This window comes from Panulirus ornatus, chromosome 21 (assembly GCF_036320965.1).
Source record: "Panulirus ornatus isolate Po-2019 chromosome 21, ASM3632096v1, whole genome shotgun sequence".
Lineage (NCBI taxonomy): Eukaryota > Metazoa > Arthropoda > Malacostraca > Decapoda > Palinuridae > Panulirus > Panulirus ornatus.
This window is the reverse complement of record NC_092244.1, coordinates 14,232,745-14,251,372: the sequence shown is the minus strand read 5'-3', so window position 1 is coordinate 14,251,372 and position 18,628 is coordinate 14,232,745. Positions and strand designations below refer to the sequence as shown.

Here is an 18,628-nt window from a genome sequence, read left to right as displayed (position 1 = left end):
TGTTTTTTGGGCAATTATCTTTATTATATTAAGTTTAAGATAACTGTCAAAACCAAATTACATTGTATAATCGTTATCAGAACTAGGTATGTTTTTAAATGTCTATTACATTAACTTTCAAGATAATTATAAAAAAGATCATAGTATAATCACTATCAAAACTAGATACGTTTCAGAGACAATTGTATTATATTAACTCTAAAGATAATTGTTAAGAACAATTCACAGTATAATCATGATCAAAATTATATATATCAAGAACAACTGTCTTTCTTATATTAACTTTCAAGGTAACTGTCAAAACCAAATCACATAGTATAATCGTGAACAAAATTAGATAGGTTTATATTAATCTTTTAAGAGTTCAGCTTCATACCACCGCAAAGCAACGTGGGGAGGGGGAGAATATAATGGCCACTCTCATAACGTAACTTGTTTTCATTCTTTAAATGAAGGACGTTCGGCACAATTTGACAGCACTCACCGGAACAGCTTATGTTCACAAGTCAGGCTTTATTTTCGTCATAAAGATGTAAAATTAAAATCAAGCAGTAGTTCAAACGGTTTCGTGCATCAAATAAAATGATTATTCAAGTATTATTCCATAATTTCAAATGTTTAAATTTTTTGAAATTTGACGTTCTTTTCAGTCTGGAGTTTAGGTTTATTTTGGGTTTCCATCCGCGAATGTTATGCATTGCAGCATATTTGATATGTCAGAGATTCCAAAGAGCAATAAAACCGAGAGCAAATACTGGACATTAATGTAAGATCCAATTCATGATTTTCATGTCAGTTCAGGTGGTACAGACGACTTTTACGGCCAAATCAAGACCATATACTTATATATATATATATATATATATATATATATATATATATATATATATATATATATATATATATATATCTTTTTCTTTTTCTTTTATACTATTCGCCATTTCCCGCATTAGCGAGGTCGCGTTAAGAACAGAGGACTGGGCCTTTGAGAGAATATCCTCACGTGGCCCCCTTCTCTGTTCCTTCTTTTGGAAAATTAAAAAAAAATGAGAGGGGAGGATTTCCAGCCCCCCGCTCCCTTCCTTTTTAGTCGCCTTCTACGACATGCAGGGAATACGTGGGAAGTATTCTTTCTCCCCTATCCCCAGGATAATATATATATATATATATATATATATATATATATATATATATATATATATATATATATATATATATATATATATATATAAAGGCAGACAGTGTGAATTGTGTGCATATGTATATATGTATGTGTCTGTGTGTGTATATATATGTGTACATGAGATGTATGGGTATGTACATTTGCATGTGTGGACGCGTATGTATATACATGTGTATGGGGGTGGGCTGGGCCACCTCCCCGTCTGCTCCCCCACGCCACCCCGCAAATGCGGGAGACAGCGACAAAGCAAAATAAAAAAAAAATAAAAATATGTATATTTTATATATATATATATATATATATATATATATATATATATATATATATATATATATATATATATACACGCACACATACATACATATATGCCCAGACATATACATATATACACATGCACATATTCATCCTTGCTTGCCTTCACTTATTCTTGTCACTATTCTACCCCACAGAAAACAGCACTGCTACCCCGTTTCAGCGAGGTAGTGCCATGAAAACAGACAAAAAGGCTACATTCGTTCACACTCAGTCTCTAGCTGTCATGTGTAATGCACCAAAACAACAGCTCCCTATCCAAATCTGGGGCCCACAAACCTTTCCAGTGTTTACCCCCAGGTGTTTTACATGCCCTGGTTCAGTCCACTGACAGCACGTCAACCCCGGTATACTATATCGTTCCAGTTCACTCTATTCCTTGCACACCTCTCACCCTCCTACATGTTCAGGCCCTGGCGCACAAAATCTTTTTCACTCCATCCTTCCACCTCCAATTTGGTCTCCTGCTTCTTGTTCCCTACACCTCTGACACATATATCCTCTTTGTCAATCTTTACTTGCTCATTCTGTCCATATGTCCAAACCATTTCAACACAATCTCTTCTCTCTCAACCACACTCTTTTTATTTCCATAAATCTCTCTTACCCTCTCATAACTTATTCGATCAAACCACCTCACACCACACATTGTTCTGAAACATTTCATTTTCCAACACATCCACCCTCATCCGCACAACCCTAACTATAGCCTACATCTTGCAACCATATTACAGTTTGAACTACTATTCCTTCAAAGATACCCATTTTTGCTCTGCAAGATAAATTTCTCTCTTTCCACGCATTCTTCATCGCTCCCAGAACCTTCACCCCCTTCCCGACCCTGTGACTCACTTCTGCTTCCATGATTCCATCTGCTGCTAAGTCCACTCCCAGACATCTAAAACACTTCACTTCCTCCAATTTTTCTCCATTCAGCCTTACATCCAAGTTAACTTGTCCCTCAAACCTACTAAACCTAGTAACCTTGCTCTTATTCACATTTACTCTCAACTTCCTCCTTTCACACAGTTTCCCAAACACAGTCACCAAATTCTGTTGTTTCTCACTCAAATCATCCACTAGAGCTATATCATTGGCAAACAAGAACAGCCTTACATCCCAGGCCCTCTCATCCCCAATGGACTACATACGCATCCCTCTCTGCAAAACTCTTGCATTTACCTCCCTAACCACCCCATGCATAAACAAATTAAACAACCATGGGGATATCACACACCCCCTGCCGCAAACTGACATTCACAGGGAAGCAATCACTCTCCTCTCTTTCCAATTGTACACACGTCTTATATCCTTGGTAAAAACTTTTCACTGCTTCGAGCATCTTACCTCTCACACCATATACTCTTAAAACCTTCCACAAAGGATCTCTATCAAGCCCTCAACTTCTCAATCAATACCCTCCCATATAATTTCCCAGGAATACTCAACAAACTTTAGCCTCTGTAATTTGAACACTCACCTTTATCCCCTTTGCCTTTGTACAGTGTTGCTATGCATGTATTCTGCCAATCCTTAGGCACTTCACCATGATCCATACATACAGTGAATATCCTTTCCAACAAAACAACACAGTCACCCTCTTTCTTAATAAATTCCACTGCAGTACTATCCAAACCAGCCACCTTGCCAGAAATCATCTTCTGCAATGCTTTCACTACCTCTTCTCTCTTAATCAAACCATTTTCCCTGACCCTCTCATTTTGCACACCACCCCACCAAAACACCCTATATTTTCTACCCTAACGTCAAACACTTTCACCATACCTTCAAAATACTCACTCCATTTCCTCACCTCATCACTACCTGTTGTTACTTCACCACTTGCCCCCTTCATCAATGTTTCCATTTGTCTTCTTGTCTTACACACATTATTAACTTCCTTCCAAAACATCTTTTCATTCTCCCTAAAGTTTAATGATACTTTCATTTGCCCTCTTTTTCAACCCTTGCACCTTTCGTCTGACCTCTTGCCACTTTCTTTTATACATCTCTTAGTCATTTGCACTCCTTCCTTGCATGTATTGTCCAAACGCCTCTCATTTCTCTTTCACTAACAACTTTACTTCTTCATCCCACCACTCTATCCTTTCTAATCTGCCCACCTCCCACCTCTCTCATGCCACATGCATCTTTTACACATCCATCATTGCTTCTCTACATACATCTCATTCCTCACCTACTCCCCTCACATCATTTGCTTTCATCTTTTGCAATTCTTCACTCAATCACACAAATTTCCTTTCTAAGCTTGATTGATTGACTTAATTCAGAGACCCTAGTACATTATGATAGGTATACACATGTGCAATATGCCACAATAAGGTACAGAGTAGCTCCCACTAGGATAACCTACTAAAGTTTTACAAACTTATTTCCAGTAGGGTCCTTATATTGGAGCAAGATGGAGCAGTCAACAAAGGAGTCACTGCACCCCATACAAGACACACTGTATATCCCTCTCTTAAAAACAGTTAAAAGATCTAAAAACTCCTTACATAATATTACTTACATGTCAAGTAATATACATAGTCATTTAGTTCAGAGAATCTTTCTTCGTCAATAAGATGTTTCCTCACTGCTGATCTAAACAGTTTTTTTTTTTCATTTATACATTGTATATCATTTGGTAATGAATTCCATTGTTTAATAGCAGTATGACAGAAAGCATGAGCTGCAGCTCCCTTCACTCTTGTTACATAAAAGTTAAATTAACTTTGTCTAGTACTGATTGATTGGTTATTTACTACACTATGAAATTTTTTTGTAAGATATGTGGCCCCCCTGTTGTTATATGTCAAAGACATGATTCAGATTTATTCACTTAAACCTATTCTCTGCACTTAACATATTTATTTTCTCCCTCTGCTTGGCCAATATGAGCTCTGGGGTCTACTCCTATAATAAATCTAATAATTTTGTTTTGATAATTTGTAGCTGCTTTTTGGATCTACTGTTTACTCCAAAATACCAAGAAGAATATGCATAATCAAAATGAGGTTGAATTAAAGCAGAACATAAGGTTTTCTTAATTTTCTGATTAAAGCCATTTGCTTGTCTATGTAAAAATTTAAAAGCTTGCATTTATTTTCATGATTATACTCTGACAGTTAACTCCCCTCAGGAACATTGATCCAAATGAACACCTAATGACTTCACTGACTTTACTCCTTTTATTACCTGACCATTAACTGTTAGTGTAAAATCGTTTACCTTCTCTAGTTTTTGTTTAGATCCTACTATCATAACTTCAGTTTTACCTAGGAGAAGAGACAGTTTGTTATTAATCATCCAATTATTACATGGTTCAAGTTCTTATCCTAATCTACTTGAAATAACATGAGCATCCTTGTGTGATACAATTGAAATACTGTCATCAGCATAAAGAAGTTGGCATGAGACACTAATTTTCATGTCATTTTTTTTTTATTTTGCTTTGTCGCTGTCTCCTGCGTTTGCGAGGTAGCGCAAGGAAACAGACGAAAGAAATGGCACAACCCACCCCCATACACAATGTACACACACACACGCCCACACACGCAAATATACATACCTATACATCTCAATGTACATATATATATACACACACAGACACATACATATATACCCATGCACACAGTTCACACTGTCTGCCCCTATTCATTTCCATCGCCACCCATGGAATACCATCCCCCTCCCCCCTCATGTGTGCGAGGTAGCACTAGGAAAAGACAACAAAGGCCCCATTCGTTCACACTCAGTCTCCAGCTGTCACACAATGATGCCCGAAACCACACCTCCCTTTCCACATCCAGGCCCCACACAACTTTCCATGGTTTACCCCAGACGCTTCACATGCCCTGATTCAATCCACTGACAGCACGTCAACCCCGGCATACTACATCGATCCAATTCACTCTATTCCTTGCCTGCCTTTCACTCTCCTGCATGTTCAGGCCCCGATCACACAAAATCTTTTTCACTCCATCTTTCCACCTCCAATTTGGTCTCCCACTTCTCCTCGTTCCCTCCACCTCCGACACATATCCTCTTGGTCAATCTTTCCTCACTCATTCTCTCCATGTGCCCAAACCATTTCTAAACACCCTCTTCTGCTCTCTCAACCACGCTCTTTTTATTTCCACACATCTCTCTTACCCTTACATTACTTACTCGATCAAACCACCTCACACCACACATTGTCCTCAAACATCTCATTTCCAGCACATCCACCCTCCTGCGCACAATTCTATCCATAGCCCACACCTCGCAACCATACAACATTGTTGGAACCACTATTCCTTCAAACATACTCATTTTTGCTTTCCGAGATAATGTTCTCGACTTCCACACATTCTTCAAGGCTCCCAGGATTTTCGCCCCCTCCCCCATCCTATGATTCACTTCCGCTTCCATGGTTCCATCCGCTGCCAGATAAACTCCCAGATATCTAAAACACTTTACTTCCTCCAGTTTTTCTCCATTCAAACTTACCTCCCAATTGACTTGACCCTTAACCCTACTGTACCTAATAACCTTGCTCTTATTCACATTTACTCTTAACTTTCTTCTTTCACACACTTTACCAAACTCAGTCACCAGCTTCTGCAGTTTCTCACATGAATCAGCCACCAGCGCTGTATCATCAGCGAACAACAACTGACTCATTTCCCAAGCTCTCTCATCCACAACAGACTTCATACTTGCCCCTCTTTCCAAAACTCTTGCATTCACCTCCCTAACAACCCCATCCATAAACAAATTAAACAACCATGGAGACATCACACACCCCTGCCGCAAACCTACATTCACTGAGAACCAATCACTTTCCTCTCTTCCTACATGTACACATGCCTTACAACCTCGATAAAAACTTTTCACTGCTTCTAACAACTTTCCTCCCACACCATATATTCTTAATACCTTCCACAGAGCATCTCTATCAACTCTATCATATGCCTTCTCCAGATCCATAAATGCTACATACAAATCCATTTGCTTTTCTAAGTATTTCTCACATACATTCTTCAAAGCAAACACCTGATCCACACATCCTCTACCACTTCTGAAACCACACTGCTCTTCCCCAATCTGATGCTCTGTACATGCCTTCACCCTCTCAATCAATACCTGATTCCTTTCAGTCAGATATGAGTAAAACCATTCCACAGACTTTATCCCCATTGCTTTTAATTTTTCACACAAAATGTGATGATCACCCGTGTCAAATGCTTTTTGTAGGTCCAAAAGTACAAGTCCTGTATAATTTCCTTTTGATATATTAGTTTTAAGTAAGTCTGAAAGGTAGACCAAATATATATCTGTGGAGTACTTTCCCATGAATCTTGTCCTAAAATTGTATATAATATTATTTTACATTAGGTAATTCGCTAATTGATCATAAACAATCCTTTTCAGTTCTTCTGATATTACATTGAGCATGCTGACTGGTCAGTAATTTCCTACTTCTTGCCTATTATTCTTTTTGTACAATGGTTTGACTCTAGCTTCCTTTAGCTCAGCCAGTACTTCACTTGTACTTAGAGAGAGATTTACAATATGTGTTATTGGTCTGTTTAGCACTGGTGCCCCATCCTTTATGAACCTTGCTGGTAAATCATCTACCCCTGTACTTTTTATTACACTAAGAGTATAGTCATTCATTACTTCTTTAAGCCCAAAATTTTCCATAATCCTTTTTGATCTAAACATTTTTTAGAATTATAAGAATCAGTGCTAAAAAGCCTAAGAGCATATGGTAATTTACTAATTATGTTTGATTCTACAGATGTAAAAATTTATTATAAGTTGCTATCTTTTTTCCATCAAAGCACTTTATCTTCAGTCTTGAGGACAGTTTTTGAATTTTCCTTTAAGTTGTTGCCACAATTTCTTGCTATCATTATAACTTTCTTGTATTCTATCAGAAATATAATGATTTGAATTTCTTAATGTCTTGTCGTATCTTATTTCTTACTTTACAGAACTTAACAAATTTGTCTTTATTGCCTTTATCTTTCTTTTATTCAGCCAAAAGTTCATTTCTTTCTTTTAATTTCAAGAATTTCTGTAGTTTTCCAGGACTCTGACCTTTGATTCTTACTTTCTTTATGGGAGCTACCTTGTCAAGTACTTTGATTACAATATCCCTAAAGTTATTCCATGCTTCATCAGCTGTTTCAGCATTATAAACATGATTCCAATTCTCACTTGCTAAATTTTCATTAAATTCCTGCACTTTGTATGTTTTCATTGACCTAACTTTAATAGTTATGCTTATTTATATATTCCTTAACTACTTTCTTTGTATAATATGTTATATAGTGATCACTAATTCCTATTGGCAATACTCCATGCTGATTAATTTTTCTGCTTTACTACATATAATATGATCCAGAATCATGGCTGATTTCTTCATTTCCCTACTTATTTCATTTGTTAACTGCACCATTTCATACATTTTCAGAGTATTCACATACTTTCTATACAGGTATCCTAATTTTTTATGTGTTTTTGTTCATACTATTCGCTATTTCCCGCAATAGTGAGGTAGCGTTAAGAACAGAGGACTGGGCCTTGGAGGGAATATCCTCACCTGGCCCTCTTCTCTGTTCCTTCTTTTGGAAAATTAGAAAAAAAAAAAAAAAAAAAGAGAGGGGAGGATTTCCAGCCCCCCGCTCCCTTCCCTTTTAGTCGCCTTCTACGACACGCAGGGAATACGTGGGAAGTATTCTTTCTCCCCTATCCCCTATCACAAATATTCAGATCCCCAAGAATTACAACTTCCATTTCATAGCAAATTTTTGAAATGCATACTTCTAATAATTCTATAAAGTCATTTTGCTTAGGCCTATAACAGCATTCACTTACAATTGGTTTAGTTTTGTTCGCAAGATTTCACACCAGATTGCTTCTAGCATGTCAATTTTTACATCATTCCTTTGGTTAAATGCTAAACATGTTTTGAAGTACATACATGCTCTGCCTCCATTTTCATTTCCATCCTTCCTAATTACATTATATCCTGGTATATCTATGGGAGGGTATTGACTGAGAGGGTGAAGGCATGTACAGAGCATCAGATTGGGGAAGAGCAGTGTTGTTTCAGAAGTGGTAGAGGATGTGTGGATCAGGTGTTTGCTTTGAAGAATGTATGTAAGAAATACTTAGAAAAGCAAATGGATTTGTATGTAGCATTTATGGATCTGGAGAAGGCATATGATAGAGTTGATAGAGATGCTCTGTGGAAGGTATTAAGAATATATGGTGTGGGAGGCAAGTTGTTAGAAGCAGTGAAAAGCTTTTATCGAGGATGTAAGGCATGTGTACGTGTAGGAAGAGAGGAGAGTGATTGGTTCTCAGTGAATGTAGGTTTGCGGCAGGGGTGTGTGATGTCTCCATGGTTGTTTAATTTGTTTATGGATGGGGTTGTTAGGGAGGTGAATGCAAGAGTTTTGGAAAGAGCGGCAAGTATGAAGTCTGTTGGGGATGAGAGAGCTTGGGAAGTGAGTCAGTTGTTGTTCGCTGATGATACAGCATTGGTGGCTGATTCATGTGAGAAACTGCAGAAGCTGGTGACTGAGTTTGGTAAAGTGTGTGGAAAGAAGAAAGTTAAGAGTAAATGTGAATAAGAGCAAGGTTATTAGGTACAGTAGGGTTGAGGGTCAAGTCAACTGGGAGGTAAGTTTGAATGGAGAAAAACTGGAGGAGGTAAAGTGTTTTAGATATCTGGGAGTGGATCTGGCAGCGGATGGAACCATGGAAGTGGAAGTGGATCATAGGGTGGGGGAGGGGGCGAAAATCCTGGGAGCCTTGAAGAATGTGTGGAAGTCGAGAACATTATCTCGGAAAGCAAAAATGGGTATGTTTGAAGGAATAGTGGTTCCTACAATGTTGTATGGTTGCGAGGCATGGGCTATGGATAGAGTTGTGCGCAGGAGGATGGATGTGCTGGAAATGAGATGTTTGAGGACAATGTGTGGTGTGAGGTGGTTTGATCGAGTAAGTAACGTAAGGGTAAGAGAGATGTGTGGAAATAAAAAGAGCGTGGTTGAGAGAGCAGAAGAGGGTGTTTTGAAATGGTTTGGGCACATGGAGAGAATGAGTGAGGAAAGATTGACCAAGAGGATATATGTGTCGGAGGTGGAGGGAACAAGGAGAAGTGGGAGGCCAAATTGGAGGTGGAAAGATGGAGTGAAAAAGATTTTGTGTGATTGGGGCCTGAACATGCAGGAGGGTGAAAGGAGGGCAAGGAATAGAGTGAATTGGATCGATGTGGTATACCGGGATTGACGTGCTGTCAGTGGATTGAATCAGGGCATGTGAAGCGTCTGGGGTAAACCATGGAAAGCTGTGTAGGTATGTATATTTGCGTGTGTGGACGTATGTATATACATGTGTATGGGGGTGGGTTGGGCCATTTCTTTCGTCTGTTTCCTTGCGCTACCTCGCAAACGCGGGAGACAGCGACAAAGCAAAAAAAAAAAAAAATCTATTTCTGGATTGATCACTGAATTATCAAGCAAGGTTTCTGTGATACATATTACTGCAGCTTTTGTTTTAAGTGCCAATGTTTTAATCTCTTACATTTTATGAACAACTGATCTACTATTTACATGAATAATGTGGAAACATTTCCTTTCAAAGCATTCAAAAATTTCTACCAGCTTCAGATGGTCTTGTATTATATACATTTTCCTCACTTGGGTCTACATATGATATACCAGTCTAAATGGTCATCACATTCTACTCCATAATGCAGAAAATTTTTCTCAGCATGAAAAAGGTAATTCCAGTAGATAACACTTATTACATATAAAGTCGACATTTTCCGCTTGCTTTATGTTAGGTTTTTCATACAGACATCCTTACTGCACCTTATATGAATCACAGTAGCAATCTTACTGTTTTTGTATATGCTTCCTTCACAATATTCACATTTTAATTTTTTCTTTTCCTGTATATCATTATCCTAATCATGTTTTCTTCTACCGACTTTATCTTGATTGATATTCACATTTCTGTGTTCCACTATGTTGATCTTCTTCCCCCTGGCCTCACTAACAATAATATCTTGCTTCAGTAACTGATCATGCTCATTTTCTTTGCACTTATTACACTTAAAGTTAATCTTAGTTTCATCACTAACACATTGAGTTTGTCGTTGAACAGTTGTCTCTTTCATACATTTGATATGCACCCATTGTTGACGTACCTCACATGACCTTGTCTTGCTGCTTCTTATCATCCCTTTACCACAGTGCATACATGGACATTTTGGCTGTCTCTTCCTTCCCCTGCTTGGCTGATCATTATTTTCTTTCTTACTACTTATTTGGGGACCAAGATTTGGTCCTCTACAGACCTTCACCTTTGCATCCACAAGACAGTGATCAGATATCCCTCCAGCTGCCCCTCTCAGCATATTAGCATCCAAGTCTCACTTTTACTTGCCTATCAATTAACACATAATCCAATAATGCCCTTTGACCATCTTTCCTACTTACATACATATACTTATGTTTATCTCTCCTTTTAAACCAGGTATTCCCAATCACCAGTCTTTTTTTCAGCACAGAAATCCACAAGCTCTTCACTATTTCCATTCACAACACTGAATACCCCATGTACACCAATTACAACCTTAGCTGCCAGTCACTCACCCTTGCATTAAATCACCCATCATTAAAACCCGGTCTTGTGCATCAAAGCTGCTAACACACTCACTCAGCTGCTTCCAAAACACTTGCCTCTCATGATCTTTCTTCTCACGACCAGGTCCATACGCACCAATAATCACTTATCTCTCTCCATCCACTTTCAGTTTTACCCACATCAATCTAGAATTTACTTTCTTACATTCTATCACATACTCGAACAACTCCAGCTTCAGTAGTGCCACTCCTGCCTTAGCTCTTGTTCTCTTACCAACCCCTGACTTTACTCCAAAGACTTTCTCAAAACACTCTTCCTCTTTACCTTTGAGCTTCGTTTCACTCAGAGCCAGAACATCCAGGCTTCTTTCCTCAAACATACTACCCATAAACATACTACCTATCTCTCCTTTCTTCTCATCTTGGTTACGTCCACACACATTCAGACACCCCAATCTGAGCCTTTGCGGTGGATGAGCACTTCCCACCTGACTCCTCCTGTTTCTGATTTTAGAAATTGAAATACCAACCCCTGACTTTACTCTAAAGACTTTCTCAAACCACTCTTCCTCTTTATCTTTGAGCTTCGTTTCACTCAGAGCCAGAACATCCAGGCTTCTTTCCTCAAACATACTACCTATCTCTCCTTTCTTCTCATCTTGGTTACATCCACACACATTCAGACACCCCAATCTGAGCCTTTGAGGAGGATGAGCACTCCCCACCTGACTCCTCCTCCTGTTTCTGATTTTAGAAATTGAAATACAAGAAGGGGAGGGTTTCCAGCCTCCCGCTCCCACCCACTTTAGTCACCCTCTACGACATGTGGGGAATACGTGTCTGCTATATCTGCTCGTAACCCTTGTAAGGGTTACAACCAGATTATAGCAGACAGTGCTTGGCCTTGAAAGACAGGTGTTGTGCAACGGGAGCCAAGTGTGATGTTGGGATTCAGATAACTTTAAGTACTGGCATCTGATGAGGTGGATTGTCTCCACGAAACATGTCGTGACACGTGTACAGAAAAACTACTTGGTAAATAGAATTGTATGAACTACTGAAGTGCGATTTCACCTTCATATATATATATATATATATATATATATATATTATTTATATTATTTACATTTATTTATTTATACTTAGTCACTGTCTCCCGCGTTAGCGAGGTAGCGCAAGGAAACACAAAAGAATGGCCCAACCCACCTACATACACATGTATATATATGCACGTCCACACACGCATATATACATACCTATACATTTCAACGTATACACATATATACTTACACAGACATATACATATATACACATGTACATAATTCATACATACTGCCTTTATTCATTCTCATCGCCACCCCGCCACATGAAATGACAACTCTCTACCCCCGCACGCGCCCAAGGAAACGCTAAGAAAAGACAACAAAGGCCACATTCGTTCACACTCAGTCTCTATCTGTCATGTATAATGCACCGAAACCACAGCTCTCTATCCACATCCAAGCCCCACACACCTTTCATGGTTTACCCCACACGTTTCACATGCGCTGGTTCAGTCTATTGACAGCACGTCGACCCCGGTACACCACATTTTTCCAATTCACTCTATTCCTTGCACGCCTCACCCTCCAGTATGTTCATGTCCCTATCGCTCAAAATCTTTTTCACTCCATCCTTCCACCTCCAGTTTGGTCTCCCGCTTTTCCTAGTTCCCTTCACCTCTGACACATATATCCTCTTTATCAATCTTTCCTCACTCATTCTCTCCATATGTCCAAACCAAGCTAGGTACCATTTTTATTGACCAGCCCCCAGGGTAGGATGAACTGCTGGGTTAACTATGAACAGGCTGCCTTAACCAGGATGTGAACCTATGTGGGCTCGACCCCATGCGGCCGGCCCTTGAGTGCGCTATGGTCAACAACGCTGACCGTTAAAATACAAAGGTCCAGTTACGCGCGATGTTATTTTTGATGTACACTTGTCATATATCATGTTTTTTCGTCTTGTTCTTCTCTGGGAAGAAGAAATGCCATAAGCCAAATAAAAGTCCCTCCTCCTATGTCCCATGCATAGGGATGAGAAATAGTTTCTTATCTGGCCATAATACTTCGATAATTTTTGGTTGGTAATACTTTTCTTAATACTTTTTCTTATGTTTTAAACAAGATGATAATCTACCGAAGCGCACAGAATATACAACAATTAGCCGTTTTAACCCAACGTCTAGTTTGACCTGTCAGAGCGATCGGTATGGCTACCTCTTGTAGAAGATGCGACAGCGATGTCTACTAGCTCATCGGCAACGACACGTCAGGCAGCGCGGTCATCCAGCCGGCAGCAGGAGCAAGACGACGGCCCAGAGCATCAACAACCTGCCCAGGAAACTCCCCGGGCACATGTGGGGGAAGGGTCTGTGGAAACTGGAGTGGAGGCTTCCAGGCCAGCTCCTCAAACGCGAAGTAAACCTACGAATGTTCTCAAGGTGCCCAAATCATGGGCCAGACCTATAACCATCACAAAGGAAGGTGAGTGTACACAGCCCACAGCCGGCCACTTTAGCGCACTGTAGTAGGTTAAATAATAGAAATTACACACTCACACACACACACACGCAAGCATATATATATATATATATATATATATATATATATATATATATATATATATATATATATATATATATATATATCATACTTAGTCGCTGTCTCCCGCGTTAGTGAGGTAGCGCAAGGAAACAGACGAAAGAATGGCCTAACCCATCCACATACTCAAGCATATACATAAACGCCCACACACGCACATATACATACCTATACATTTCGACGTATGCATACAAATACATATATAAACATGTACATATTCATACTTGCTGCTTTTATCCCTTCCCATCGCCACCCTGCCACAGATGGAACAGTACCCCCCTCCCCACGCGCGCGCGCGAGGTTGCTCTAGGAAAAGACAACAAAGGCCACATTCATTCACACTCAGTCTCTAGCTGTCATGTGTAATGCACCGAAACCGACATTCACTGGGAACCAATCAGTTTCCCCTCTTCCTACTCGTGCATATGCCTTACATCCTTGATAAAAACTTTTCACTGCTTCGAAGAGCTTACCTCCCACACCATATAATCTTAGTACCTTCCACAAAGCATCTTATCAACTCTATCATATGCCTTCTCCAGATCCATAAATGCTACATACAAATCAACCTGATTTTCTAAGTATGTCTCACATACATTCTTCAAAGCAAACGTCTGATCCACACATCCTCTACCACTTCTGAAACCACACTGCTCTTCCCCAATTTGATGCTCTGTACATGCCTTTACCGTCTTAATCAATACCCTCCCATATAATTTCCCAGGAATACTAAAGAAACTTATACCTCTGTAAGTTGAACCCTCACCTTTATCCCCTTTGCCTTTGTGCAATGGCACTATGCATGCATTCCGCCAATCCTCAGGCACTTCACCATGAACCATACATACTTTGAATATCCTTACCAACCAGTCAACAACACAGTAACTCCTTTTTTAATAAATTCCACAGCAATACCATCCAACCCGCCGCCTTACCGGCTTCCATCATCCGCATTGCCCTCACTACCTCATCTCTGTTCACCAAACCATTCTCCCTGACCCTTTCACTTCGAACACCACCTCGACCAAAACACCCTATATCAGCCACTCTATCATCAAACACATTCAAGAAACCTTCAAAATAGTCACTCCATCTCATTTCACCACTTCTTGTTATCACCTACCCGTTACCCCCCCCTTCACCGAAATTCCCATTTGTTCCCTTGTCTTACGCACTTTATTTACCTTCTTCTGAAACATCTTTTTATTCTCCCTAAAATTTAATGATACTCTCTCACCCCAACTCTCATTTGCCCTCTTGCACCTTTCCCTTGACCTCCTGCCTCTTTCTTTTATACATCTCCCAGTCATTCGCACTACTTCCCTGCCAAAATCGTCCAAACGCCTCTCTTCTCTTTCACAATCTTACTATATATATATATATATATATATATATATATATATATATATATATATATATATATATATATATATATATATTCTTTGTCGCTGTCTCCCGCGTTTGCGAGGTAGCGCAAGGAAACAGACGAAAGAAATGGCCCTACCCACCCCCATACACATGTATATACATACACGTCCACACAAGCAAATATACATACCTACACAGCTTTCCATGGTTTACCCCAGACGCTTCATATGCCCTGAATTCAATCCACTGACAGCACGTCAACCCCGGTATACCACATCGATCCAATTCACTCTATTCCTTGCCCTCCTTTCACCCCCCCTGCATGTTCAGGCCCCGATCACACAAAATCTTTTTCACTCCATCTTTCCACCTCCAATTTGGTCTCCCACTTCTCCTCGTTCCCTCCACCTCCGACACATATATCCTCTTGGTCAATCTTTCCTCACTCATTCTCTCCATGTGCCCTAACCATTTCAAAACACCCTCTTCTGCTCTCTCAACCACGCTCTTTTTATTTCCACACATCTCTCTTACCCTTACGTTACTTACTCGATCAAACCACCTCACACCACACATTGTCCTCAAACATCTCATTTCCAGCACATCCATCCTCCTGCGCACAACTCTATCCATAGCCCACGCCTTGCAACCATACAACATTGTTGGAACCACTATTCCTTCAAACATACCCATTTTTGCTTTCCGAGATAATGTTCTCGACTTCCACACATTCTTCAAGGCTCCCAGGATTTGCGCCCCCCTCCCCCACCCTATGATCCACTTCCGCTTCCATGGTTCCATCCGCTGCCAGATCCACTCCCAGATATCTAAAACACTTTACTTCCTCCAGTTTTTCTCCATTCAAACTTACCTCCCAATTGACTTGACCCTCAACCCTACTGTACCTAATAACCTTGCTCTTATTCACATTTACTCTTAACTTTCTTCTTCGCACACTTTACCAAACTCAGTCACCAGCTTCTGCAGTTTCTCACATGAATCAGCCACCAGCGCTGTATCATCAGCGAACAACAACTGACTCACTTCCCAAGCTCTCTCATCCCCAACAGACTTCATACTTGCCCCTCTTTCCAAAACTCTTGCATTCACCTCCCTAACAACCCCATCTATAAACAAATTAAACAACCATGGAGACATCACACACCCCTGCCGCAAACCTACATTCACTGAGAACCAATCACTTTCCTCTCTTCCTACACGTACACATGCCTTACATCCTCGATAAAAACTTTTCACTGCTTCTAACAACTTGCCTCCCACACCATATATCCTTAATACCTTCCACAGAGCATCTCTATCAACTCTATCATATGCCTTCTCCAGATCCATAAATGCTACATACAAATCCATTTGCTTTTCTAAGTATTTCTCACATACATTCTTCAAAGCAAACACCTGATCCACACATCCTCTACCACTTCTGAAACCACACTGCTCTTCCCCAATCTGATGCTCTGTACATGCCTTCACCCTCTCAATCAATACCCTCCCATATAATTTACCAGGAATACTCAACAAACTTATACCTCTGTAATTTGAGCACTCACTCTTATCCCCTTTGCCCTTGTACAATGGCACTATGCACGCATTCCGCCAATCCTCAGGCACCTCACCATGAGTCATACATACATTAAATAACCTTACCAACCAGTCAACAATACAGTCACCCCCTTTTTTTAATATATTCCACTGCAATACCATCCAAACCTGCTGCCTTGCCGGCTTTCATCTTCCGCAAAGCTTTTACTACCTCTTCTCTGTTTACCAAATCATTTTCCCTAACCCTCTCACTTTGCACACCACCTCGACCAAAACACCCTATATCTGCCACTCTATCATCAAACACATTCAACAACCCTTCAAAATACTCACTCCATCTCCTTCTCACATCACCACTACTTGTTATCACCTCCCCATTTGAGCCCTTCACTGAAGTTCCCATTTGCTCCCTTGTCTTACGCACTTTATTTACCTCCTTCCAGAACATCTTTTTATTCTCCCTAAAATTTAATGATACTCTCTCACCCCAACTCTCATATATATATATATATATATATATATATATATATATATATATATATATATATATATATATATATATATATATATATATATATATATATATGGGAGCGGCTGGAAATCCTTCCCTCCAGTTTTTACTTGTCCAAAAAATGGGAACAGAGAAGGGGGCCAAATGAGGATTTCCCCTCTAAGGCTCAGTCCTCTGATCTTAACGCTTCCTCGCTAACGCGGAAAATAGCGAAATGTATTATATATATATATATATATATATATATATATATATATATATATATATATATCGCAATTCTCTGTTCCTTCTTTTGGAAAAAAAAAAAAATAATAATGTAAATAATGTATATGAACGCGTACTACCATATAACATATCAACATTCTTCTGTCTGGATCAAACCCAGGTCCCAAGTGTAGGAGGCGGGAGCACTACGGCTGGGACATAATCACCTCGAAACGGAATAGCGACTATTCGAGTACTTATGTAATCTAATACCCTTCGTCTCACGTTGGTGAGGAACGGGGTCTCGAGGCACTGGTCGTCTCCCTAAGGGTCACAACCAGCAGATAGCATTTTACGGAAACAAACTGTACAACACGGAGGTATATGTATACGTAAAGAGTGCATATAAACGCCCACTACCATAAAACATACTAACCTCCAACAGCCAGGATCGAACCCAAGTCTCCTGCGTAGCAGTCGGGAGCACTACGGCTAGACTATGATCACCCCTTGCAGTAGTGCTCCTCCCTCTATGCAGGGGACCCGGGTTCGATCCCGGTTGTTGGTTAGTATGTTATATGGTAGTACGCGTTTATATGCACTATTTACGTATACACATACCTCCGTGTTGAATAGTTTGTTTCTGTAAAATGCTATCTGCTGGTTGTGACCCTAGAGGAGACGACCAGTGCCTCGAGACCCCGTTCCTCACCAAAGTGAGACGAAGGGTATTCGATTACATAAGTACTCGAATAGTCATTTTCTGTAAAGAGGTGATCATAGCCTAGCTCCCGCCTCCTACACAGGAAACCAAGGATCGAACCTGGCCGTTGGAGAGTAATATTTATTTATTTATTCCTAGCGCTACCTCGCACACATGAGGGGGTTGTTATTCATTGTGTGGCGAGGTGGCGATGGGAATAAATAAAGGCAGACAGTATGAATTATGTACATGTGTATATATGTATATGTCTGTGTGTGTATATATATGTGTACATTGAGCTGTATAGGTATGTATATTTGCGTGTGTGGACGTGTATGTATATACATGTGTATGGGGGTGGGTTGGGCCATTCTTTCGTCTGTTTCCTTGCGCTACCTTGCTAACGCGGGAGACAGCGACAAAGCAAAATAAATATATGAAATGAATAATATATATAATTGGATATTATGTGATAGAGAGCATTCTGTTTTG

The 18,628-nt window shown here is 39.9% G+C and overlaps 1 protein-coding gene across 1 annotated transcript in view; it reads left to right on the top strand.

Moving 5' to 3' along the window:
- Positions 1-18,628, top strand: part of lobo (lost boys) — a 34,021-nt gene that overhangs the window by 3,018 nt on the left and 12,375 nt on the right. The window contains exon 4 of the mRNA XM_071675791.1: positions 13,376-13,673. Coding sequence (XP_071531892.1) covers positions 13,376-13,673 — 298 coding nt within the window. The remainder of the gene's footprint in view (positions 1-13,375; positions 13,674-18,628) is intronic.